The sequence below is a fragment of the Talpa occidentalis genome, unplaced genomic scaffold (genome assembly GCF_014898055.3).
Source record: "Talpa occidentalis isolate TD23 unplaced genomic scaffold, MPIMG_talOcc4v2.1 talOcc4.3, whole genome shotgun sequence".
NCBI classification, from domain to species: Eukaryota; Metazoa; Chordata; class Mammalia; order Eulipotyphla; family Talpidae; genus Talpa; species Talpa occidentalis.
In genome coordinates, this window is record NW_023603184.1 from 100,681,698 (window position 1) to 100,708,162 (window position 26,465).

General features: G+C 37.3%; 1 protein-coding gene across 4 annotated transcripts in view; it reads left to right on the forward strand.

The window, feature by feature from the left end:
• The first annotated feature begins 38 nt into the window (after window positions 1-38).
• Window positions 39-26,465, forward strand: part of BBS5 (Bardet-Biedl syndrome 5) — a 42,455-nt gene continuing 16,028 nt past the window's right edge. For 2 of the 4 annotated variants that reach the window (XM_037523481.2, XM_037523485.2), the window contains exons 1-10: window positions 39-199; window positions 2,304-2,386; window positions 5,543-5,608; window positions 6,286-6,335; window positions 6,484-6,611; window positions 10,022-10,157; window positions 12,287-12,382; window positions 15,441-15,503; window positions 17,068-17,202; window positions 25,948-26,031. In XM_037523481.2, coding sequence (XP_037379378.1) covers window positions 141-199; window positions 2,304-2,386; window positions 5,543-5,608; window positions 6,286-6,335; window positions 6,484-6,611; window positions 10,022-10,157; window positions 12,287-12,382; window positions 15,441-15,503; window positions 17,068-17,202; window positions 25,948-26,031 — 900 coding nt within the window. In that variant the 5' untranslated portion in view covers window positions 39-140. Of the gene's footprint in view, window positions 200-2,303; window positions 2,387-5,542; window positions 5,609-6,285; window positions 6,336-6,483; window positions 6,612-10,021; window positions 10,158-12,286; window positions 12,383-15,440; window positions 15,504-16,023; window positions 16,073-17,067; window positions 17,203-25,947; window positions 26,032-26,465 lie in introns of those variants that run through there. The other 2 variants (XM_037523482.2, XM_037523484.1) reach the window with 2 other exon arrangements.

Genomic DNA, 26,465 nt, shown 5'->3' on the forward strand with positions numbered 1-26,465 from the left:
AAGCGCACGCGCTCGCTCAAAGAAATTTGAGTCTCGGCGCCCACCGTAGATTTCGGGACCGCTCCCGTTGCCTTGGAGCCGACGACACGCCTCTCGGCTTCCACTATTGCGGAAAGCGCCGACAGCAGGCCTCAGTCACCATGTCGGTGCTGGACGCACTTTGGGAGGACCGAGATGTCCGCTTCGACGTGTCCTCGCAGTGAGTTGCGGAGATTCCCCTGGGACCTGAGCCCGTTGAGGGGGTCGCGGCGCGACTGCAGGTCCCGCGGGGGGCGACGGCGCCGCTGCAGTTCTCGGCCCTCGAGAGGGGGGCGGGAGGTTTTCTCCTGTAGTTCGCACCTCTAGACCCCAGACTGCCCCAGGCCCTGCGACCCTCCCGAGGCCCGCGTCCCCGCCGGCATGCATCTAGATTGCAGTTTTGATCCCGTGAGATCCTTAAGCCTTTTTGCTGCGGAGAACCTCTCAGGAAACTGAACCCTAGCACGACAGGGACCAACCCCGCCTGGGGCTCCCTGTACGCCACCCGGGCTGTCCGTTTCATAGAGGGGACAGACGTAAGCATGGTCTGAGGAAACCGGGTTGCTAAAACTGTCTTTGAAATAACAACACACATTGTATGCTTTTAGACAAATGACTTCATTCTAAACCTAAATCTCCCTGTCTGTAAAATAAGGGATGGGGGAGAAAGCATTCTGCAAAATTCCTAACCAGACAGACTTTATTTCCAGGGTAAGCTTCATCTAGCTGCTCATATAAATCAACAACAGGGAGAAGGAGCCCCATTTTTTGGAGCCTCTCAAGCAAAAGCCCTAATTTTGGAAAATTTTCATGCTTTAAAGAGAAAATAGCTAGGATCCTCCTGCATCCAAATCAAGGGAAAATATCTCCATTAGGGCTATTTAATGTTGGGAAATAGTAAAGCTAAGGTTCTTGGGTCAATGGTATGGAGTTTCCTAACCATTTATGATCCCTTATGAACAGAACCTCCTTATATGGAAAATAAATTTTTGGTTAATTTTCCAGGCTTAGTTGTAAGTAATACCTAATACTAAAATGGTCTTAGATCCTTGATGAAGTTATGGGGCAAAAGGATTTATAAAATTATAAACCATAGTTACATATTGCATGTATTCTAACTTTTTCTGTTATATTCAGAAGCTTCTTAATCCAGAGATCTATTTTATAACATTTCAGTTTACAAAATATTTATCAAATGTTTACCATGTGCTGGTTACTATGCTGATGGTTGGAGATACAAAAATAATAGCAAATGATATCCTCTCCCCATTCTAATGCAGGAGATTTATTCATAGACAACTAATTATAACACGGGTGGTAAATACTACCCTGAAAAACGAAAAGATGGGGAATCATAGAAACAGAACAGTTCATTCTGTCTGGGGACAGCCTCAAAGAAGAAATACTATTTGAGCCCTGAAGAATAGGCAGGACCTTGTTAGGGTAGACAGTAGGATAGTGTTCCAAAAAGAAGAGAAGATGGAAAGAAAAATAAACATTTAAAGCAGTGTTAGAGATATAAACCTCATTGGTTAGAAGGCAGGGTCTGGCAGGCAGATGATGGATGTACACATAGATTATTTAAATTGGGAAATGTTTTTCTGAGGCTTTTGGACTTCATCTTTTAAGCAATGGAATGATGTGAAAGATGTCTAGGCAGGGAAATGATAATGATCATACTGTATTTTCAGTAGGTAATTGAGTTGACTCCAGAGAATGTGTTAGATGGTCCTACCACATAATCTCTTACTTTGGTTCTATGCTTCATTCTTTATTACCTTTGTCTCCTTTATCTGATTATTTACCAACTCCTGATGATGCTTTGCTTTAACCCATACCTTCCATAATCACTTACCTTCTTTCCTTTACTCAGAACCCTTTAGAGGGCTCTTCACTGTCCAAAGAATAAGGTTCTCCATAATCTGGCTCCTCCTTACTTATCCACTGTATATATCTCCCTACCTCTTAATATGGACCTTCCCCATTCAAGCCAATTTTCTCACTTTCTCTTATTTCCTTTTACTGGTCTTTAACCATTGTTTCTTCTTTCTTATTTCTCCAAATCCTACCTGTTCCAATTCTGGCTTGTTCTATGTGTCCCTGACTATGCCAGGCCCCATCTCTGGGTTCTTGAAGTTTTTGACAACCTTATTTTCAAGTGCATGAGCATTTGGTACTGTATCATTTATACTTTTGACTGTTTTATATGCCTATGTGTTTCTCTAATTGGATTATAGGCAGGTATAGTTGTAGCTATAAAATTAAAGGCTTTACATTTATTTTAGACAAATGAAAACAAGACCTGGAGAAGTCCTTATTGATTGTTTAGATTCAATTGAAGACACCAAAGGAAATAATGGGGATAGGGGTGAGTATGTTTTATAATGTATTTTATATTTCTGGTTTAATTTACAAATGTTAAATCATATTAGCTGGAGAATAAGACAGGAAACAGCATTATATGTAAATGTAATTGTGAGAAGGTGAGAGTTAAATCAACATAAAACTTTTCTCAGACTTAAACTCAAGAAAAGGTAGATATTAAATCTGTATGACAAAATAGATGTTCCCCCTTAGATCTTTGATCCTTCAGTAAGTCCTGGTTTCTGACATCAGCATTACCTAATATAACTGTTCAAATTCTAGGAGACCTTGTAAATGGCCCATGATCTTAGGCTCTGCCTTCCCACAAAAATAATATGGGATAGTGGACATAAGTAGGCCATAGCTGTGCTAGCTGGAATCATGCTTCTTTTTAAGAGAATTCAAGAGTAATGCACAGTCCCCTAAGATTGACACCTAGAGAAGAACATGTGGAGAGCAAGTTTAGTGCCATATTATGAAGTCTCTGTGGATCAGATACTGGAAAATTCTCTGAGACATTTCTAACTGTCACTGAGGAGCAGCCAATTCTAGACATTAGAGTACCTCCCTTCCTAATCAAATTTCTCCATCACTGGAAATTTTTAAAGTCCAGGCCACATGCAGCAGCTGTACTCTAGAAACACAAACAAGATGTTTTAGTTTGTGCCTTTAAGGGTTAAATAATAATCTCTAGATAACTTTTTCTTGACAAAACCGAATTGAATTTACTTGAGGAAGCAGAGGAAATTTTGGTTGCCCTCATAGATCGGTGGGAACTTGTATGTGATAGTCACCCCACCAGTCCAAACCAAGTTTGTGGATAATAGAACATTTTCAGATTATCAAGTATTCCTCAGTTGTAGAATCCTATACTAGTGCTTTGTAGTAGGAAGGGCAAAACATCTCTCTGGCCAAAAATCACCATCATAGTGTCTGAAATCTTACTATTAATAAAAATATGCTCACCCCTTAGAAATCTTTATGGAATTTTACAGGAGTGTGCAGAATTTCTGGCTGAAAAGAATGTGGGAAAGGAAAGGAAATTGTCTTGTAGTCATCTCCTTTCCCTCCATTCCAGTAGTTTGAAAATTGCTACATTAAGGCATTGCTAAGTCCAGGAAACCCCATGTCACAACCATAAATGCTCCAAAAGATGGGCACTTTATATCCACTTCGGCTGTAAGTACTCTAACATGAAGTGATCAGATTAGCTTTGCATACTGAAGCTGTATGAAAATGAAAACAGGGAGATTAGGAGAAACAGGGACAATTTTATGTGTTGGTATTTGGAAGAAAATAGAGAAAAGCCCATGCCTGGAACACTGGGATAAGAGGTATAGGATCGGTTCCTTTAGCAGAAAAGAGGCAACATGAAAATGCAAGAGACTTATAGATGTACCAAGAGAAGAAAAGCAGATAAGACAAACTCTTCCTATTTTATAAGACAAACTCTTCCTATTTTTCCTGGGCTCTTCTAATAGGAAAATATTAAAAAAAAAAAATCAATAGATGTGCTGGGCTCATAGACCTGTAGTAAAGATATAATGTTACCTAGGTGAAATGGCATAAGGAAAACATGAACCAGTGTATGTACGATAACAAAATAAATCATAAAATATGTTTCTAAAGAACTAAAATTTTTTTAAATAGCAGTTAACATCTTGAATGTTTACTGTTTGCCAGTCATTGTTCCACATCCGTCATATATTATGTGTGTGTATGAGTTATAATCTATTTTATAATAATAAAAGTAAAAGTAAATAAAACATACAGTTGTATTATTTTTTTCAAACAAAATACCTAAATCACAGAGAAATTAATTAACTTTTCCAATATCACATAGCTACTAAGAGATGACCCAGACTGATTACATTGCTCTCTAAACTGCTGGAATCACATTATTCTCTTCTCAAAATGTTTATTTCTCACCAGTGTCAATTCTAAACCCTATCTCAACTTCATTGCCTCAACTGCTAACTGATCTGAATTCCTTGGTATAAAACTAAAGAACTTTTTTCTGTCACCGTCTTCCATTTGTGCTTCTAGAGCCAGCATCCTGCTCCACCCTTTTCCCTGTCCCCTGGAAAGATTCTTGTACAGACTACATCAAAAGGCCCCTTGTGTACTCTAGCTTCCTTAGAAGAGCAATAGCAGGAGATCCAAGGAAACAGGAGAGTGAGGCTGGCGTTTATTCCCCTGGTTTTTTCCTCTCAAGGCATTCACCCTCTGTAAGTCTCCTTCCAGGTTTGGTGAACTGCCTCGTATCCTTGTGCCTCTGGGCCTGGGGTTGTAGCAGATCTACTGCACTCATTTAGATTCCTGACATCCTATCCATATGTCCTTTCGCAAGTAAACTTCAATTATCCGAATTCAAGTATGCCATCAGCTCACTGTTGGACCTTGACTGATAGATGAAATGTTTACTTCTCTATGATCTACGAGCCTTATACTGGATTATTTATTACTTGTCAAACATATCATATATTTTTCACAATTTCTCATAAGAATACCTCTTCTATATTTTTAGAACTTCCTGGCCCATCTCACCTCAGTATTACTACAAGCCTAGTTCCTCTTCTTTTGATATTCAAGTTTTCAGGAAGGAAATAATATAACCCAGCTATAGGTTACACATCAAAAGAATTCTGTGGTTATAATTTGTTGGAGAGATGGGTTCGTGGTGTAACCTCAGTTTTTTTCATCTGGGATTCTGAATCGTATGTTGCATACCTAACATAGGATAGATATATGCAATAAATATTTTTTTTAAAGATTTATTTTTATACAAGAGGGTACAGGCCAGAAGCGCGGGAGAGTAAGAGGATTCACCAGAGATAGAGCGGGGAGCAGAACAGGCAGATGGCTGAAATACACTGCTGAGGGGAGCAGTGGGTGCGACAGGAGAGGTCTGCCACACCATATGGGAATCTCCCTGGCCGACATCGAACCGGCGCTGCAGAGGTTGCAGACAGCTTCACAGCGCTGCACTCAATCGGCTGCGCCACCCGGGAGTCCCTGCAATAAATATTTTCAGTTAATAAGTATATAAAATTCATCTATGAATTTTGCTGCAGATACTGGATTAGAAGTTCCATGTCTACTTCATTCTGTTGTAAAAATGGGTCCTTAAGGTAACCTATTTTTGTTTGCTTGTTTTTAGGAAGACTCTTGGTAACAAATTTAAGAATTATCTGGCACTCTTTGGCATTACCCAGAGTCAATCTTTGTAAGTATCTTTGATAGATAACACTAAAGGAAAAAAACTTTTTGTCATGTGAACTTGCATAGTGCTTTTGATGTCAAAAAAAGCTATACCATGAAATATGTGGAAAATTTAAATTGATAAAAAGCTTCACAGACAAGCCACAGACTGCATCATAATGCAAAAGAAATGTTTTTCAGTCTATTCATGTTTTCTCTTGGAAATCTATAAAATTAGTGCTTTTAAATTGATTTTTGTTTTGTTTTTCTACTTATTTTGAGAACGTCCTATAATCTGTTTCAAGTAATCCCAAAGAACAGAGATCTGAACTCTAATAATAAAAGTACAACCTTTCATTGTGTTAAATTTTGCTTCACTTATTTTTTTAACTATTTTAATTTATTCAGCCAGACTTTTTATCTTGATATAATGGTGCTAAAATTTTTCAAGAAATAATACTGTACAGATTTTAGAGGCAAAAACTTACTTTTTCCATGTTAGGAATGTTTTTGTTTGTTCAGAGGCAGAATTTCCAGTTCTTCTAATTATCGAACTTTAATTTGAAGTTGTTTCATAAATTATTTAAAAAGTTGTGGTTTTATATATATTTAATTTCTTAAGCTGAAAAAGTTTTGTATATGTAGACTTTATTCTCAGTTTATTATATCATGTTCTTTAAATTCTTTGCTTTTCAATTTTAGCTATCGGTTACAACTGCATATTGAATATTACAACAAGGACTGCTAACTCTGTAAGTTCAAAAAATTGAAATATGTATGCAGTGAAGTTATATGAGGTTATATGAAGTTATATGCAGTTATATGAGGTTGATGTCTGTTTTTACTGTGATGGGGATTTGCTCTTAAAGTCTGAAGTTTTAAAAAAATTTGTCCTTACAGAAATTACGAGGCCAAACAGAAGCACTTTACATACTAACAAAGTGTAACAGTTCTCGTTTTGAGTTTATATTTACAAATTTGGTTCCTGGAAGTCCTAGACTTTTTACTTCGGTTATTGCAGTACACAGGTATGGTAATGCTTGATGTTTATGGATTATTTAATATTTTTAAGGTAATTCTATGAAATTAAGGTCTAACGAATAAAGTTTAGAAGTATGATGCTATCTTCCTTCAAACTCCATTATAGATAACCTAAGGATATTTAAACACATTGCACTATCATTCAATAAACGCTTTGAAGGCATTTATAAGACACATAAGTATACTGAAGATTAGTACATACTTCTACTGAACATTCTATTAAATTAGCTGCCAGGATAGTTAACAGTGAAATAGGAATTCATTCAATCCAAGTTCAATCAATTAATTAATTAAAAAGATTGTTTTTCTAGCAAAAGACATTTGGGGGTCTTTTCCTTTATATTGTATTTTCATTTGAATTTCTTATATAGGAATGTTGAATTTTTTCATGTTTTTTGGCTCTATAGTTTTTTATATAAGTTTCTTAAATATGATCCCTCTGTCATATCTGTTGCAAATTTATTTTTTTTGTTTCCTAGTTATTTGATCTTTAATTTTGTGGCTATTTTAATCTCTATGACGGTTTCATTTTTTTAGGTATAATTCACTTAACTAAGTTTATCATTTTACAGTTTGATTTGTTTATTATATTCACAAGTTTGTACAACTGTCACTTCTGTCCAATACCAGCATATTTCCATCATGCCAAAAAGAAATTCCCCTTGCTATTTCCTCCCACTCCCTCCCTCATAACCCTGGAAACCACTGACTTACTTTCTGTCACTATGGATTTGACTATTCTGGTCATTTCATATAAGTGGCATCACACATTTCATGGTCTTTTAAGTCTGTCTGCTTTTATAAATTTTTGTAAAAAATTATGTTTTTCAGGGTTTGTCTATGGTGTAGCATGTGTCAGTACTTCATTTCTTTTTGTAGCTGAATAATATTCCATTATATAGATACAGGGCCTCCCCGGTGGCGCAGCGGTTGAGCGCTGGGTTGCGAAGCTGCCCGCGGCCTCAGCGGCGCCGGTTCGATCCCCGGCTGTTCCCCAGCCACCGGAGGAGGGTCCCACATGGTGCGCAGACCTCTCCTGCCGTCCGCTGCTCCCCTCAGCAGTGTGCTTCGGTCCTTCTGCCTGCTCTGCTCCCCGCTCTGGCTCTGGTGAATTCTCTCACCCTCCCGTGCTTCTGACTGTACCCAGTGCATGTATAAACAAAAACAAACAAACAAATAAATAAATAAAAAAAAAAAAAAATGCCTCTATAAAAAAAAAAAAAAAAAGACAGTTCCACCATTATATAGATACATATCTTGTTTATCCATTCATTAGTTGATGGACATTTGGGTGATTTGTACTTTTTAGCTATTGTGAATAATGTTATGAACATTGTATACAATTTTTCAGCTTTAGTGGGCATCTATTCCTAAACCATAGCTCTTTATTTCATTTTACTTAGAGAGGCAGTATGAAATGAAACATTTATTTTTTAAAGATTTTTTTATTTATGCATACAAGAACTGGGGTGCAGGCCAGAGGTGCAGGGGGTGAGAGGATTCACCAGAGACAGAGTGGGGAACAGAACAGGCAGACTGACTGAAATACACTGCTGAGGGGAGCAGCGGGCAAGACAGGAGAGGCCTGCTGCGCCATGTGCATTAGCTCCCTGGCGAGGGATCGAACTCATGCCCCAGTGGCTTCATAGTACTGGGTCTTAACCTTTGTGCTACCAGGGAGGCCCAAGATGAAACATTTTAAATGGAGTATGAAGGGGGCATGGAAGAAGCTTTTCTTAAATAGTATGAAAATGTTATGTGTTTCCCTTAAACAGCATAGTTTCCTTTTTTTGCATTTGTTAATTATTATTACAGCTTTAAAGGAAATTAATATTTACAGACAAATATTCCATTCCTTCTCTTTCACAATTTTCATATTGAAGGTTAATTAGAGTGAAAATGAGAAATTAACAATGTATATTATAGTTTGTATAAATGACTTCTTAATATAAAGCTATTTAGACTTTAAAAAACTAGTTCTCTTAAATGGGTAAATTAGCCTACATTTTTTGGAATAAAATTAGAATTAACTAATCAAAAATAATCAGAATTTTCTTTTGTATAGTTTATCAATAGGAGATATGGAATGAAGACAAAGTTATAGGAAATTTATATACATAGGTACATACAATCTCCTAGAATGCCTTTGGAATTGGTATTCATTCTGATTTTCTGTTACAGAGGTAGGTGTGAGCATGATGTTTTCAGGTTGCAGTGAGAAAAGTAATTTGTCTCCTGTTTATGTCAAAATAATAGTCATGCCTTTGACTAAAACAGAAATAAAGCATTTTGATAGAAAGAAAATTTCATATATATGTGCAAGTATTGGTTTTCAGCTTAGAGAAGAAATGTTTCCAATTGTTTGAGCTGTGTGATATATATTGCCTTAAGAATTAGACATCTAAGAAAAAAAAGAATTAGACATCTAAAAAGATTACTGAGATAAAATGTGTAAATACTGCACTAAAACAACAAAGTCTACAAAAGACTGTAATCACCAGTTGTTTTATATGTATGTATATGAATATACACACAAAATGGAAAACTCAGCTATTAAAAAAAAAAATTTTAGGGCCTCCCTGGTGGCACAGGAGGTTAAGACCCAGCCTGTGAAGCTGTCCACAGGCTCTGTAGCACGAGTTTGATCCCTGGTGGGCCAGGGAGCAAACCACATGGCACAGCAGACCTTTCCTGTCTCGCCCGCTGCTGCCCTCAGCAGTATACTTCAGTCACGATCTGTCTGTTCTGTTCCCCACTCTGTCTCTGGTGAATTCTCTCACCCTCCACACCTCTGGCCTATACCCTGGCTCTTGTATGTATAAATAAATAAATCTTTAAAAAAAATTTTTTAAAGGATGAAAATTTGGCCATTTGTGACAACATTTATGGACCTAGACAGATATTATTCTAAGTGAAGTAAATCAGACAAAGAAAGACAAAAACCATATATTTTCATTCTTACATGGAATATAAAGCAAGAAAGCAAATGAACAAATGAAATAAAAACAAACTCTTAAATGCAGAAAATAGATTGGTGGTTACCAGAAGGAAAGGGGATTGGGAGATGGGTGAAATGAATAAAGGAGTCAAGTGTATAGTGATGGACAGGCAATACTGTTGTTGGTGATCATGATATAGTCTTTACAGATTAGAATTATAGCGCTGTACACTTGAAACTTACATAGTGTTATAAGCCAATGTTATCCCAAATTTTTTAGTTTTAGAAGACTGTAAATCATCAAAACTTACTGAAATGAAAACATTTTAATTTAATAATTATTTGAATGATGTACATAGTGATATACTAACAGGCATATATTTTAGTAGGTAAATAACCATAACCTAAGAAATCCACATTTTCAGTTTGGGTTAACCTTTTGTTTGTTCTTTTTTATAGAGCATATGAAACTTCTAAAATGTATCGTGATTTTAAATTGAGAAGTGCACTAATTCAAAATAAGCAATTAAGGTTATTACCACAAGAACATGTATATGATAAAATCAATGGAGTATGGAATTTATCCAGTGATCAGGTATTGTGCAAAGAAATAATGAGGGCCTCCCTTGGTTACGCAGTGGTTGAGCACTGGGCTGCAAGGCTGCCCGCAGCCTCTGTAGCGCCGGTTCGTTCCCCGGCCGCTGGCGAGGGTCCCACAAAAAAAAAAAAAAGAAATAATGAAACTTTTAGGACAGTACTTTTTTTTTTTTAAAGATTTATTTATTTATGCAACAAGAACTGGGGTACAGGCCAGAAGTGTGGGAGGTGAGAGGATTCATCAGAGACAGAGTGGGAAATAGAACAGGCAGATCGACTGAAATACACTGCTGAGGGGAGCAGCGGGCAAGGTAGAAGAGGTCTGCTGCGCCATGTGGGCAGCTCCCTGGCCGGGGATGAAACTCGTACTGCAGTGGCTGTGGATAGCTTCATGGGTTGCGTCTTAACCCCTTTCACCACCAGGGAGGCCCAAGGGCAGTACTTTGGGAATTATTTTTTCTACTCATACTTGGGTTTGTACACTGACCTCTTAATATTAAAATTAGCATTATACTTTTTGATAAGTTAGCGGTAAAACTCGATATAAAATAATATTCTGATCTTCATATTTTCCTGGTTTTGTGCTTTTTTAAGCAGTATTTTTCTATATAGAATTTACAGCAGGAATGGATGTTAGAGATTATCTAGTTCACTCTCCTTTCACCCAGAAATGAAAAACTGAGGCCCCACCTGACTTCACACATCTGGTTAGTCCTAGAGCCACAGGGAGGCCCTGTTTCCTCTTAATTTAGAAACAGAAAACAACTGGTGGCGCAAGGGGTTAAGCACCACACTATGAAGAAATCCACAGCCTTTGCAGCACAAGTTCTATCCCCAGCTGGCCAGGGAGAAATCCACATGGTGAGGCAGACCTCTCCTGTCTTGCCCACTGCTCCCCTCAGCAGTGTATTTCAATCAGTCTGCCCATTCTGTTCCCTACTCTGTCTCTGGTGAATCCTCTCACCCCCCCTGCATCTCTGGCCTGTACCCCAGTTCTTGTATGCATAAATAAATAAATCTTTTAAAAAATTAAAATTAATTAAGAGGAAACAATAACTTAAAGAATTATTCTTTCTTTTTTCTCATAATACTTAATTCTTTATTCAATCATCAATTTGCATCCTAGTATTTCTGTGTCCTGTTTACACCTTCCTTACTTTGGGAAAGGGATGGAACTGAGCGGCCATTTTGTAAGCCTTTAATAGAGAATGATGCACATGGGTTTGTTCTTTAAAAAATTATTCTTTATAAAGTTAGACTTAGTATTGGTCAGTGGGATGTGGTCCGGGAATATTGGAGGCTAACTATAAAAATTTCTTGCAATATGAGAATGGAAGGAGAAAACATGTTTTATTTATTCACCTTAATATATTTATTAAATGTAATTGGGAGAGAAGTGGCCTTTTCTGACACCTCAAACCAGTCGTATCAGAAAAGGGGTCAGGAAGCAAAGTATAAAATAAATTCCTCTGAGTGTAGTGATAGGGGAGCGGTGGATGTAGAGATGGATAATGATAGATGGTAGTGGCAGATAATTTTGGTGGCATATCATTAGATCTGGAAGATATTTTCAGGCCACTTCACTATCACATTGAAACAATTTTTGAATAGATGTTGAAGGGCCATGTAACTAGAGAATAGTTTTGATGTACAGTTAACGTAAAAGTCCCATAAAATATCTCCTGTGTCCTGATAGAGGTTATCATATGTGTTTTCTGTCACTACAACTTGAATCTTACCTTGAATTATCCCACATTTTGAAAATTAGTTATAGTAAGATCTGAGACTTGCAGAATGCTTCCTCTGTGCCAGACACTTTGCTGAGGACTATATGTGTGTGTATTATTTAGTCAGATTTCCATTTTGCATTTGACATAGTGCACCAGGAAATTTGCCCAGTCAGACAGCTGGGGAGTGCTGAGATTGTATTGATTAGGGCCCAGATTTCAATTATCTAATTGTACTGCCCTGCCAGCTAATGAAAGATGAAGTCATTAGTGCTCTGTAATACTCAAGAATAGTATTTTCTGATGCTGTGATAATCAGAATTATTCTAGTATTTAGAATTTAAGGAATAAATATTAAAGAAATGATTATTGTTATGTCTCTCACTACTCCCTTTTACAGGGAAATTTAGGAACCTTTTTTATTACCAATGTGAGAATTGTGTGGCATGCAAATATGAATGACAGTTTCAATGTCAGTATACCATATCTGCAAATTGTAAGTACATGCATTTTGGTGATTTATTTTTTCTGATTTCATGCACTGTTTGTTTCATAATAGGTATATGAATCCAAAATTTATTTGTCCTTAGAGCTAAAACAAGTTCAATAACTATTGTAACAAGATAAACAGTTCTATTTCCATTCAGAATTGCATCAGTTCATTGAATTTACATTCAATTTCATTCATTCATTCACAGTTGTTTGAATTATGTTTTACATAAATTACTCTCACACAGACATCACACATTCACACATGTTCACAACACACACATGCTTAACAACTCACAAATCATACGCAAACACACACTTTCTCTTTCACACACATATACATGTGAGTTTGGGTTTTTCTTCCTCTTCATTAAAATAAAGGTAACCTTATTTTAACCTAGAATAATTTTTGTTCAACAGTTTATAGGATATTTAGGATTAACTAAGTTCTCACTCTACCTTTTTACGGCAGTTTAGCTGAGATATATTTTAAAATGTAGATAATTTACTATTTTGACACAGAAAAGACCCATTGTGCTTGTATTCAAAGGGAAAACCTTGCTGTTGAGAGAAATATAATGAAATCTACAAACATTAACAGTTATCCTTGCAAGATAGGCCTTTCATAGATTCCATTCAAAGAGTATTACCAGGGGCGTCCCTGGTGGCACAAGGGGTTAAGTCTCTGCACTATGAAAATATCCACCGCCACCACAGCAAGAGTGCAATCCCCAGCCAGGAAGCTAACCCGCATGGCACCGCAGACCTCTCCTGTCTCTCCTGCTGCTCCTCTCAGCAGTATATTTCAATCTGCCTGTTCTGCTCCCCACTCTGTCTCTCAGCACCTGTGGCCTACATCCCCAGCTCTTGTATGCATTAATAAATAAATCTTAAAAAAAAAAAAAAGTTTTACTAAACTTACTCAGGTTTTCTGTTGTCTTTTCACAAGGTATAGAGTCATTCCTTAGCATGGCTTTAAAATGCAGATCCACACACTTTATTTTAGCTTTTTTCATATTCAAGGTTGGGTTTTAGTGATAATGGCTTTAGCTTAAATTCAAATAAAACTGTGAAAATTCATAATAAGAACTAGCTACATCTGAGACCAGTTTGCTTTGGAAACAGATAAAAGTGGCTCTTTTTACTTTGTTGCTGCCATAATGAGTATGTAAGTCTTTGAAACAAATAGTAAACTTCAGTAAACTGAAGAATTTTATTTTATATATTAAACTACTATAATACTCTGGTGCAAATTAGGTGGAACATAAAAATAATCATTGAAAATCTTGGGAGATTGTCCTATGATAATCACCATTCGTGGAGGATGTAAGTAGTCTCAAGACTAAACAGTTGAGTAAATACAACATATGTGATATCTGGAAAATACCATTTTTTAAAGAGACTTCCTGACCTCTGAGAGGAATTTTTTTGCAAAATATTCCCAAACCTATATTTTGCTAAATTGCTTGATTTCGGAGTATCTTTAAAAGCATCTGATCATTCATTTGTCATGTATTGAGTACAGCCATACAGTCATGAAAATCATGAGCCAGTACACAGTTCACACCATCAAGGAACTTTCAGTCTAGTAAAACCACACAAGAAGCAGAAAATCATAGAAACATAATAGGAGGAAAGTTATTTCTGAGATCTAAAGAAATATAAGGACTTATAATAGTCACTGGGAAGACTACAGAATCTAATTTGTTAAGTTAGTGTTTGGTTATTCATTGCTGTTTCATGTTACATTTACATGTATTATGATTTGCCTAACCTAACTTATATTGTGCTGAATAATTACTGAGTAGTAAAGAACTTTGTGCTTTCTGTTCTTCAAATAGGATACTTTCTGTTATTTGATAATACTGTTGCCAAGTATGGTCTCTGGCAGGAATTCAGCCTGGCCCACAAATTGCAATCTGATACCCTCACAGTCTGTCAGTGCAGCAGTCATATTCTAACTTCAGCTCTACAGCCTTAGCCCTGACCCCACTCCTATAGATAGACAGACAGATTACCCACAATCACCCAGTTAGATTACCAGATGACAGTGAGGGCGCCAGTGTGCTGTGATTCTCAACTGGGACTGTGTGTATACGTGGTGGGGTATAGAGTAGTGCAGAAGGCCAGGTTTCCATAATATATGTATTTAGTCTCCTTCCTCCCACCCCATTCTTTCTTTCTCCCTCCTTCCTGTATCTTTCTCAGTAGCTTTCAACTTTTAGTGCCCACATATTGCACTTCCTGGGCTTTTGTTCTACTGGTCATAATGTTAGATCTTCCATGGTTCTCACTAACCCCTCCAGCAAGTACGTTTTGTGTCACATACTGCAGATCCTGCCTACCATTGTGCGCCTACTCCTTTCTCCTACCCAGGCACGGGTGTCGCTGCTCATTTCCTGCTAGCCAAGCTTAATTCTCATGTCACATTTGCCTATTAATGCTAATTACATTTGACCTATCCCAGCCTCCCAGCCTTCCTTTGATGCCCATAACTTGTTTGTTTTGGGGTTTTTTTTTTTAAAGAACTTGTTTGGTTTTTTGTTGTTGTTTTTTGTTTTTTGTGGGTTTTTTTTTTTTTTGATAGTGTTGTCTTTAACCCCTGCACCACCAGGGAGGCCCAGAATGGTTGTTCTTTAAGAGGTTCTTTTATTATAACTTAAATTGTAAGAAATAGAAAGCACATGTGACTTTAAAATAAACCCATTTTTAGGAGTCACAAAAGGCACTGAATGTCTATAATTAAATGAAGATTAGTTGCCTTTCACTTAAAATATTCAGAGAAGTTTTGACTCCCTGGAATTGGGGGTTCCTCAGGTGAGAGAATGTTGTGCATATGTCAGCGATGTCTTCTTTGTATTGTCTTATAAGTTTGCCACCTGGTTTCCAGTATGAAAATTTTCATTTACTTGATCTCTGTGGCAGTGTAATGGAGGAAAAAGGGAGAATTCTGTTCATTAGACTGAAAAGTAGTTACTGTGTAAAACTTGAAAAACTTGTGTTAAAGAGTCACTATTATCAAATAATAAACCCTGCATTTTTTTTCTTTTTTATTTTACATCAAGCGTTCAATAAAGATTAGAGATTCAAAATTTGGTTTAGCTCTTGTCATAGAAAGCTCTCAGCAGGTAAGATACTTTATGTTTCTATTAATCTTTAATAAACTTTATTTATTTAATAAACTGTATTTTTAGTTTTATTTATATAGTAACCAATTTACACTCAAGAATATTCGCTATAATATGAACTTACGAGAAGAGTAGGAAGTTATATAGTAATTGTCCCTATCAGAAGAATCTTGCTTGTGTTTTTTTGTTGCAGACAATCTTTCTTATCATTGGGATTATCACATTATAACAAATCTGATTCCTGTTTATTACCATCATAATTATACACTAATGCTGTAGCTTTCTTAAATAGAAAATAGACTACAACAGTAAACTCTACAGCATTAGCATTCACAGGTAAAAATGAATGTTTCATACAACATTACACACCCTAGATTGTTGATCTGAACTGAACCTAACTAGATAGAGCTGCTCCACATCCCTTGATTATCATTTTTAATGACAGTCAAGTCACTGTACTTTTCATGCATTATGCAACCTATCACATAGTTACTATTTTTTCCCCATTTTACAGCCAAGGAAACTGAACCTTGGAGAAGTTAGGAACCTTGCTCATGGTCTCACAACTAGTAAGTGGTGGGGCTAGGTTTTAATTCCAGGTCTGACTAATTCATAAGACTGCCTTTGAGAAACTAAGACATATACAGATATACAAAGATTTTGTTTAAGATTGTATATTTGCATACACAGATTACACTAATTATAAACTGCTATGCTCCCATTATGCCAGATTTTACAAAAATACATTTAAATAAAATATTTATAAAATTACTTCTAAATTTATATATGAATGTCTGCTCACTCATTTTCTCAGCCTGTTGATTAATAGCTGCCATTTATTGGGTTTTTACTACCTTCTAGGAGCACTACCATATATACGTTATCTTGATACAGTAACTTAATAACCATTTGATGATAAGAAAATTGAGGCTTGGAAAGACCAAAGAAAGTAATTTTCCTAGCAGCATATAAAAATTAATTGTAAAACCAGAATTTAAATCCAAAAGCATGTGCTTTCAACCCAAAGCGCATGCTCTTACCTATTACAGTATACTACTTAATTTTTTTAACACTCTTCTCCAAAAACCTTCCATGGTCAGGTTTCTTCCCTAATTCTTAAAGGAGGTAGCCTCAGATATGCCATTCCCCTTCCTCTTTTAATTACAGTCTATTCCTTTTAAAGCATAACTCAAGAAATACTTAGTCCCTTTGGCCTTCACATTCTACAGTGTATTTCTTAAATCTTGAAATACCAGTTTTTATATTTATAGATAAAATTATATGAAATCTGAATATGCTTCAAATTAATCCTGGGGGTCAGGGGAAGCCCAGAGAGTGGAAAATTGTAGCTAGAATGCAATTGACCATTTGTTCTGACTAAAGCTTGATGATGGCTGCACGGAAGCTCATTATACTCTATTTCTGTATATGTTTAAAGTTTAATCTAAAATTCAGTTTACATATTGTGCTCTGAAATAAGGACATTTGGAACTATAGTTCATTGTGTACTATAAATACCATCCCTCATACTCCCTTTTTGTTTTTTCTTTATTTTTTCTTGTAGAGTGGAGGATATGTTCTTGGCTTTAAAATAGATCCTATAGAAAAACTACAAGAATCAGTTAAGGAAATTAACTCACTTCACAAAGTCTATTCTGCCAGCCCAATATTTGGAGTCGATTATGAGATGGAAGAAAAGGTAGTTTGTTTAGTATTTAAAGTACTGAGTTTGCTGAATTGCTTTTATACATTTATGTGTAAACATATAAATGAATGTCTGCTCACTCATTTTCTCAGCCTGTTGATTAATAGCTGCCATTTATTGGCAGCTATTATGCAACCTATCACATAGGTTGCATGAACATTTTAATTTTAAATTGTGCTAAAAATGATGAATATATAAACTCTGCTCAGTGAGCAAGGCCCCTGGACCATCATTACTTTGCACCTACCTTCTGTCTTCTCGCTGACTGCTTTGTCATTCATTCCTGCCCTTCCTAAATGAGCAGCCTAGCCAGGGAAGTCTCCATGCACAGGCCTCCTCTGATGCAGACAGATCTGAGTCTCTCATTTTGTCAGCTTTATTTTTACTTCATCTTCCCTGACTATCCACCTAAAACAGCAATCTCCATCAGTTTTTTTATCCCTTATTCCACTTATTTCTTTGCTTGCTTGCTTTATTTTTGGTAACACTGACCTATGATTCCATGATAAATAATCTCCATATAAGTAGTTTTGTCTATTTTCTTTAAACATTTTAGCTCCAGCAATCAAAACTAGAACATAATAGGTTCTTCATGACTATTCATAGTTGTTAAACCTACTATTTGCCATTCAAGAACTTTTTTTTTTCATTCTGATCTTTTATTTTTTTTTAAATAATAAATTTTATTTTTATATTCCCCCATACAATTGCAAACCCCCCATTCTACCCCAATCCCTCCCCTCCCGCCCCCCACCCCGCAAAAAAAGTCTCTGGATCATAGTTTTTTGTTGATTTTGATTTTCACTTTCTTATAGTTATTCATTTTCCTGGTCCCTTATTTAAGTTTTCTAGATTCCTGCTATGAGTGAGACCATCCGGGATTTTTCTTTTTCTTTTTGGCTTATTTCGCTGAGCATGATCCCTTCCAGCGCCATCCATGTTGCTGCAAATTGCATGTGTTTATCTTTTTTGAATGCTGAGTAATATTCTATGGTATATATGTACCACATCTTCTTGATCCGGTCATCTATTTTTGGGCATTTGGGCTGTTTCCAAAGCTTAGCTATTGTAAATAGTGCTGCTATAAACATAGGGGTGCAGGTGTTCTTTGGAATTGATGTTTCTGTGTCCTTTGGGTAAATACCTAGGAGTGGAATTGCTGGATCATATGGAAGCTCTATGTTTAGTAGGTCCAGAAATCTCCACACAGCTCTCCATAGTGGTTGGACCAGTTTGCACTCCCACCAACAGTGTAGAAGAGTTCCTTTTTCTCCACATCCTCGCCAACATTTGCTGTTGCTAGTTTTTTTAATATGTGCCATTCTCACTGGTGTAAGATGGTATCTCATGGTAGTTTTGATTTGCATTTCCCTGATGACAAGTGATGTTGAACATTTTTTCATATGTCTGTTGGCCATTTGCATTTCCTCTTCAGAGAAGTTTCTTTTTAGCTCTTCTGCCCATTTTTTGACTGGATTATTTTCTTTGTTGTTGCTGAGTCTCATCAGCTCTTTGCAGATTTTTGTGATCAGTCCTTTATCATTAGTGTTGTGTGCAAAAATGTTCTCCCAGTTGGTGGGGTTTCTCTTTGTTTTTGTTATTGTCTCTTTTGCTGTGCAGAAGCTCTTTAATTTGATGTAGTCCCAGCTGTTTATCTTTGCCTTCACTATCACTGCTTTGGGTGATGTGTCTGTAAAGATGTCTTTGATATGCAAATCACATAGTGTTTCGCCTATATTTCCTTCTATGTATTTTATGGTTTCAGGTCTTAATGTCTAGTTCTTTAATCCATTTTGAGTTGATTTTTGTGTATGGTGTGAGGTAGTGGTCAAGCTTCATTCTTTTGCATGTAGCAACCCAGTTTTCCCAGCACCATTCATTGAACAAACTTTATTTGCTCCATTGCATAGTCTTTGCTCCTTTGTCAAAGATTAGTTGACCATAAATCTGTGGGTTTATTTCTGGATTTTCTATTCGATTCCATTGGTCTGTATGTCTGTTCTTGTTCCAATACCATGCAGTTTTGATGATTATGGCTTTGTAGTAGAGTTTGAAGTCTGGGAGTGTGATGCTTCCATTCCCTTCTTTTTTATTCAGTAGAGCTTTGGCTATTCGGGGTTTTTTGTGATTGCATATGAATTTCATCAATAATTGTTCTATTTCTTTGAAGAATGACATTGAAATTTTGATTGGAATAGCATTGAATCTGTAGATTGCTTTTGGTAGGATGGCCATTTTAATAATGTTTATTCTTCCAATCCATGAGCAGGGGATGTCTTTCCATTTTTTTGTGTCTTCTTCTATTTCTTTTAACAGTGTTTTATAGTTTTCTTTGTATAGGTCCTTTACCTCTTTTGTTAGATTTATTCCCAAATATTTGATTTTTTTTTGTTTCGATACTAAAAGGGATTTTTTTTTTTAATTTCTTCTTCTTCAGATTTATTGTTTGTGTATAGGAAGGCTACTGACTTTTGCGTGTTGATTTTGTATCCTACCACTTTACTGAATTGATTGATGAGTTGAATTAGTTTTTCTGTGGAGTTTTTGGGGTTCTCTATGTATATTATCATATCATCTGCAAATAGTGATAGTTTGACTTCTTCTTTTCCTATTTGCATTCCTTGTATGTCTTTCTCTTGTCTTATTGCTCTGGCTAGGACTTCCAGTATTACATTGAAAAGCAGTGGTGAGAGTGGACATCCTTGTCTTGTTCCAGATCTTAATGGAATTGCTTTCAACTTTTCACCATTGAGAATGATACTGGCTGTTGGCTTGTCATAGATGGCCTTTATGATGTTGAGGTATGTTCCTTGTATCCCAAGAATTTCAAGGGCTTTTATCATGAATGGGTGTTGCACTTTGTCGAAAGCTTTCTCAGCATCTATTGATATTATCATATGGTTTTTATATTTCTTTTTGTTGATGTGTTGGATAACGTTGATTGATTTTCGGATGTTAAACCATCCTTGTGTCCCTGGAATGAATCCTACTTGGTCGTGGTGAATTATCTTATGGATACATTGTTGGATTCTGATAGCTAAAATTTTATTGAGGATTTTTGCATCAGTGTTCATTAGGGAGATTGGCCTGTAGTTTTCCTTTTTTGTGTTGTCCTTATTCGGTTTTGGTATTAGTGTAATGTTGGCTTCATAGAACGTGTTTGGTATTGTCCCTTCCTTCTCAATTTTTTGGAAGAGTTTGTGAAGGATAGGCACTAATTCGTCTCTGAATCTTTGGTAGAATTCATTTCTAAATCCATCAGGTCCTGGGCTTTTGTTTTTGGGGAGGTTTTTGATTACCATTTCAATTTCGCTGCTTGTAATTGGTCTGTTTAGGTGTTCTATTTCTTCTTTATCTAGCTTTGGGTGATTGTAGAGTTGTAGGAATTTGTCCATCTCCTCTAGATTGTTGAACTTGTTTCCATATAACTGTTCATAGTAGTTACTGATTATTCTTTTGATTTTTGCTGTGTCCGTTGTGATTTCTCCTCTTTCATTTGTGATCCTGTTTATTTGTGCTTTCTCCCTTTTTTCCTTTGTGAGCCTGGCTAGGCGTTTGTCTATTTTATTGATTTTTTCAAAGAACCAGCTCTTGGTTTCATTGATCTTTTGGATTGTTTTTTTAGTTTCAATTTCATTTATTTCTGCTTTGGTTTTTATTATTTCTTTTCTTCTATTGGTTTTGGGGTTTTTTTGTTGTTTTTTTCTAGATCTCTGAGCTTCGAGATTAGGTTGTTTCTTTGAGTTCTTTCTTGTTTTTTGATGTGAGCTTCTATTGCTATATATTTTCCTCTTATTACTGCTTTTGCTGCATCCCATACATTTAGGATATTGGTGTCCTCCTTGTCATTCAATTCAAAGAATTTTTTAATTTCTTCTTTGATCTCCTCGTTAGTCCAGTGGTCTTCCAGTAGTGTGGTTTTTAATCTCCATGAGGTAGGATAGTTCCTTGCCTTCTTTTTATGGTTTATTTCTAGTTTGATGCCTTCATGGTCAGAAAAGATGGTTGGTATGATTTCAATCTTGGTGTATCTGTTGATGTCTGTCTTGTGCCCCAGTATGTGATCGATCCTGGAGAATGATCCATGTGCGCTTGAGAAAAATGTGTACTCCGATTTTTTTGGGTTTAGTGTTCTATAGATGTCTGTTAAGCCCAAATGCTCTAGGTCCTTATTTAGAGCTTTAGTTTCTTTACTTATTTTTTGTCTTGTTGATCTATCCATTGTTGATAGTGGTGTGTTGAAGTCTCCCACTACGTATGTTTTCTCTGATGTCTGTTTTCAGAGAGGACAACAGTTATCTGATATATTTTGGTGCTCCTTCGTTTGGTGCGTATATGTTAATGAGTGTTATTTCTTCTTGAAGTATTGTCCCCTTAATCATAAGGTAGTGCCATTGGGGTCTCTTTTTATTTTTTTGAGTTTGAAGTCTGTTTTATCTGATATAAGTATAGCTGTTCCTGCTTTTTTTTTCTTTCCATTCGCTTGTAGGATTGTTTTCCATCCTTTAACTTTGAGCCTATTTTTATCTTTTGTAGCTAAATATGTTTCCTGGAGACAGCAAAAGGTTGGGTTTTGTTTCTTAATCCAGGTTGCAACTCTGTGTCTTTTTATTGAAGAGTTTAGTCCATTTACATTTAGAGTTAATATTGATATGTTAGTATCTGTATTTGCCATTGTGTTTGTCTTTCCTTTGATTTTATTTATTCTTTTAATAACTTTTTTTTTTTTTTTTTGTCTTCTTTCGTTGTTATTCGTCCCTCTGAGGTTCTGGCTTTAGGATTCCTTGTAGTATTTTTTGGAGTGGGGGTTTAGTCGTAATGAAATTCCGGAGTTTCTGTTTGTCTGGGAAGGTCCTTATTCTTTCTTCATAGAGGAAGGAGAGCTTTGCGGGATAGAGTATTCTTGGTTGGCATCTGTTTTCTTGGAGTCTGTTGACTATGTCCCTCCACTCTCTCCTTGCCCGTAGTGTTTCTTCAGAGAAGTCTGATGTCAGCCTGATTGGCTTTCCGTTGAATGTTATCTGTTTCTTCCCTCTTGTCAGCTTCATTATTTTTTCCTTCTCCTGGATTCTTGGGAGCTTTACTATTATGTGTCTTGGTGTATTTTTCCTTTCGTCGTGGAAGTTTGGTGTTCTTCTTGCTTCTTGTATATCAATTTTCAGCTCCTTCTTCGCATTTGGGAAGTTCTCTTCAATTATCTCCTGGAATATTTTCTCTGTTCCTACATCTCTCTCCTCTCCTTCTGGAATTCCTATAACTCTTATATTTCCTTTCCTCATGGAGTCAGATAGTTCCCGAAGTCTTTCTTCGTTCTTTTTCCTTCGTACTTCTCTTTCCTTTTCTGTTTTTGTTCTTTTTATTCTTTTGGTTCTTTTTCTGTGTCTTCAAGAGTACTTATTCGTTCTTCCATTTCATCTATTCTGCTTTCATTGCTTTTCCCAGAGTTCTTAATTCCTCCATTAATTCTTTGATCTCCTGCATTTCTTTTACTTCCCTCTTTAGGGACTCAATTTCCTTCTTCTGATCATTGTTTTCCTTTATGAGTTCTGTCATTTTTTTAATCACGGCAATTTTAAATTCTCTTTCTGGAAGGCTCAGAAGTTCTTCCAAGTTACTGTCGTTGCAATCTGGGAGGTGGTTTTCTTTTTGTGGTGTGCTTTTTTCCTGAGGAGTTGTTAGGTTGCGTGTGGTTCTTCTACTCCCTACTGTCTGTTTTCTAATTTGTCGTATGCATTGGGACACTGTGTTGCTCGGACTGGCCAGCATCTTGGGTGAACTTCTCCGCTCCCCTCTGGCTCCTTCAGGAGCCATCTCTGGCTTCTGGGGGAGCTTTCTGCTGGTTTTAGGCAGTCTTTACTGAAGAAATGTCCCTGATCTAAAATGGTGAAGCGGGACGCAGTATCTGTGCATCCGGTCTCAGGCACACTCTTCTGCACGCCCGGTCTGCCCCAGACGTGGGTGCCTTCTCCCTCTGTGGGCTCAGACTGCTGGTTGGAAGGGGCCTGGCGTGGGCTAACTTCCCAGCTGGCCACTGGGTCCTCCAGAAGCCTTCTGCCCTTTTCAAGAAGTCTTTTCTTAAGAAATTTCCCTGTTCTATGGGGTGTTAGTGACTTTTTTTTCTGGTCACTAGGTGGCGCCAGAGATCTCTCCTATTGTCCTTGGGAGGCTGCTTTTCGACGCCCCCCCCACCCCCCCGTGGGACAGGGAACAGAGCGAGAATGGTAGGGTAAACCTCAACGGCTTTGGGGTGCTGTGTCTGCCTTGTGCCCCACCGTCGTGGAGAACCCACGCCCGAATTTCGTGCCCCGGGTCTCAGTTCCAAAGCCCTCAGGTCCAGGACACGGGCTGTAGCCCAGTTCAGTGGCGCGGGAATGGCGCCTTTTGCACCCCGCTCCCGTGCCTGTGCACCTGGTTCCTGCTTACTCAGTGAGGGACTTTCACCTCAGTGAGGGCCTCCGCGCATCTCCCCGCAAGCCTAGGTCGCAGGCTCGGGGAACTGGGCAGCCGCGATCCCGATCCGCGTTTGCTTTTCAAGCGCACCAAGCACGCCGCTTTTCCGCGCAAGCTTACCGGCCGGCCCGGGGCTGTGTGCATGTCTCCTCCAGAGTCTCTTTGTTCTCCAATGTCACCTGAAGCTGTTCGCTCACAGCCTCGGCGAATCCTGCAGGGTTCTCCACAGCTCCCGTTCACGGGGTGTGGTGGCTGCAATAGTTCCTTTCCACTCACAGTCCCGCTTGCTGCATAGTTTGTTCTTGTTGGTCGTTTTAGTTTGTTGTTTTCCTCCTCTCTGCTGGTCGGAGAGTGCCGACTCTGTGGGCGGGGGAGGGGAGCAGGGTTCTGCGCTTTCCTCCCTTCTAGTCCTCTTTTATGGCAGCTTTCTTCTTCGGGCAGTTTGCTGGTGTCACCCGTTTATCTTCCGTGTCCCAGTTCTCACTGGGACCTGCCGCTTTTCCTCCCTATTAACTTTTTAATGGGAGATCTTACTCGCAGCGTCTCCGCCATGTTGCTCCGCCCTCCGGCCATTCTCGCCATTCAAGAACTTTATATGTTTCATCTCATTTAATTCTTCCAGCATTAAAAGTATGTCATTATTGGGCCTCCCCGGTGGCACAGCGGTTGAGCGCTGGGTTGCGAAGCTGCCCGCGGCCTCTGCGGCGCCAGTTCGATCCCCGGCTGCTTCCCGGCCACCAGAGGAGGGTCCCACATGGCGCGCAGACCTCTCCTGCCGCCCGCTGCTCCCCTCAGCAGTGTACTTCGGTCCTTCTGCCTGTTCTGCTCCCCGCTCTGGCTCTGGTGGATTCTCTCACCCTCCCACGCTTCTGACTGTACCCAGTGCTTGTATAAACAAAACAAACAAATAAATAAATAAATAAAAGACTGTCACTTTAAAAAAAAAAAAAAAAAAGTATGTCATTATTATTATCCTTACTTCACAGTTAAGGAAACTGAGAATTAAGTTGAAATCTTGTACACAGTTGCACAGCTCTGAGCATGTTTACAATACTGAGTTTATCCCCAGATTAGGAGATCAGGTAACTCCCTTATCAAGCATTATACTGCTGCCCTCCACCCTCCCCTACTACCTACCTACAAATAAAGTCTAGATTCTTTGAGCTGGTTTTAAATACTTTCGGTAGATGACCAATCTGTCTTTCCCACCTTATCTGCACCGCTGCGGTATACAGTTGTGCAGGCTGTGCATACCCAATTCTAGAGAATATTGTTCACATAGATTTTAGTGGAAATGATTCTCCCTAGGGTTGTTGAATACAATTGTTCTTTTTAGCACCTTCAATCTCATGCGAATCTTAGTTGTGATCACACTGGACTGTTTATTCACCATTTCTTCAGCCATATCCTGTAGTTTCTCACCTTTGCTGACCATGATCTCCCTGCTGGGAATATTTTCCCCCTAATCATACTTATCCTCATCCTGATAGGCTTTGATCACATGCCAACCTTTTCTTTGTGGAAGTTTCTGGGATTCACAAGCCAGAAATTGTGCTATGGCCACGGTCTTTCATTATAATAGATAGTGTATATGTTACAGCTCTTTTGCTGTAACCAAGTATATGATACTAATATTTGACCACTTTTGACTAATAAAAATGATGATTTTTTTATATGGTTCACCCTAATATTTTGTTTTGTATAGCTGGGTTTTATCTTTCCTCTCCCACTAGATTATAGACCCTTTGTGGGTAAGGGCAGGTACTTTATACCCTTGGTTCTACTTACATAGTCCCTAATATACCAAAGATCTCTAATAATTGAAAACTGAACAAATTAATAGTAGCACTGTATGTTTTTCTACTTTACCTTTAGAATATTCAATATAAATATTAGTTCCTTTACTTTTCACAAATGAAATTCAATGACTATTTTGAGGAAAATTGAAAATTTGCTATTATACAGAAGATTTTTTAACTATGAAAGAAAAAAGTTCAGTGGGCTTTTCCTTTAAGGATATATCTAACATATTAAATATGTAGCAATTTCCCATCTTAATCCTTTTGATGATAGTAACTTCAAATTTAAAAGCTTATGCTTAACTGACTCATTTTATTACTTAGGTTAGTTTTAATAGACTATAAATTCAACAGGGATTTTTATAAGACTTGAGTACTCAGTCTGTAACTGTGTTATCCTTTTATAAGCATTTACAATTCTCAGAGCACATTTTACTAGCATTATTTAATACAGACTTGTTGATGCACCTTAATATCTACTCATTTTTAGCCACAGCCACTTGAAGCTCTGACAGTTGAACAAATTCAAGATGATGTAGAAATTGACTCCGAAGATCACACAGACGCTTTTGTGGTGAGCATCACAAAGGAGAGCTACTACATTTCTTATGATGTTTTTATCTGAGTCATGTTTAGTTAAATAATGAATTTAAGTATGTAAATATCATACAACCTGAGACCTTTTGAGGATATCTTAAACGTGAATTGGAGGGGAGTTTTTTTTTTAAGTTTGTAAGGGATTTTGTGGATATATGAGATTACTTTTAAATTGCCAAACAACTCAGTTATTTAAAGGATTTAAGATATGTGGAAAATTTTTTCATACTTTAAAAATAAGAGAACATGTTAAACATTATAGCTACATTAATTTTAAAATCTATACATTACATTTTTAATCTTTATGAGACAGACTTCCTTTCAATTTATTGATATATTATCTTTATAAACCTTTCTGTTTTCAAATTTGTATTATTTTATTAATAGCCAAAATAATAACAATGCTTTCTA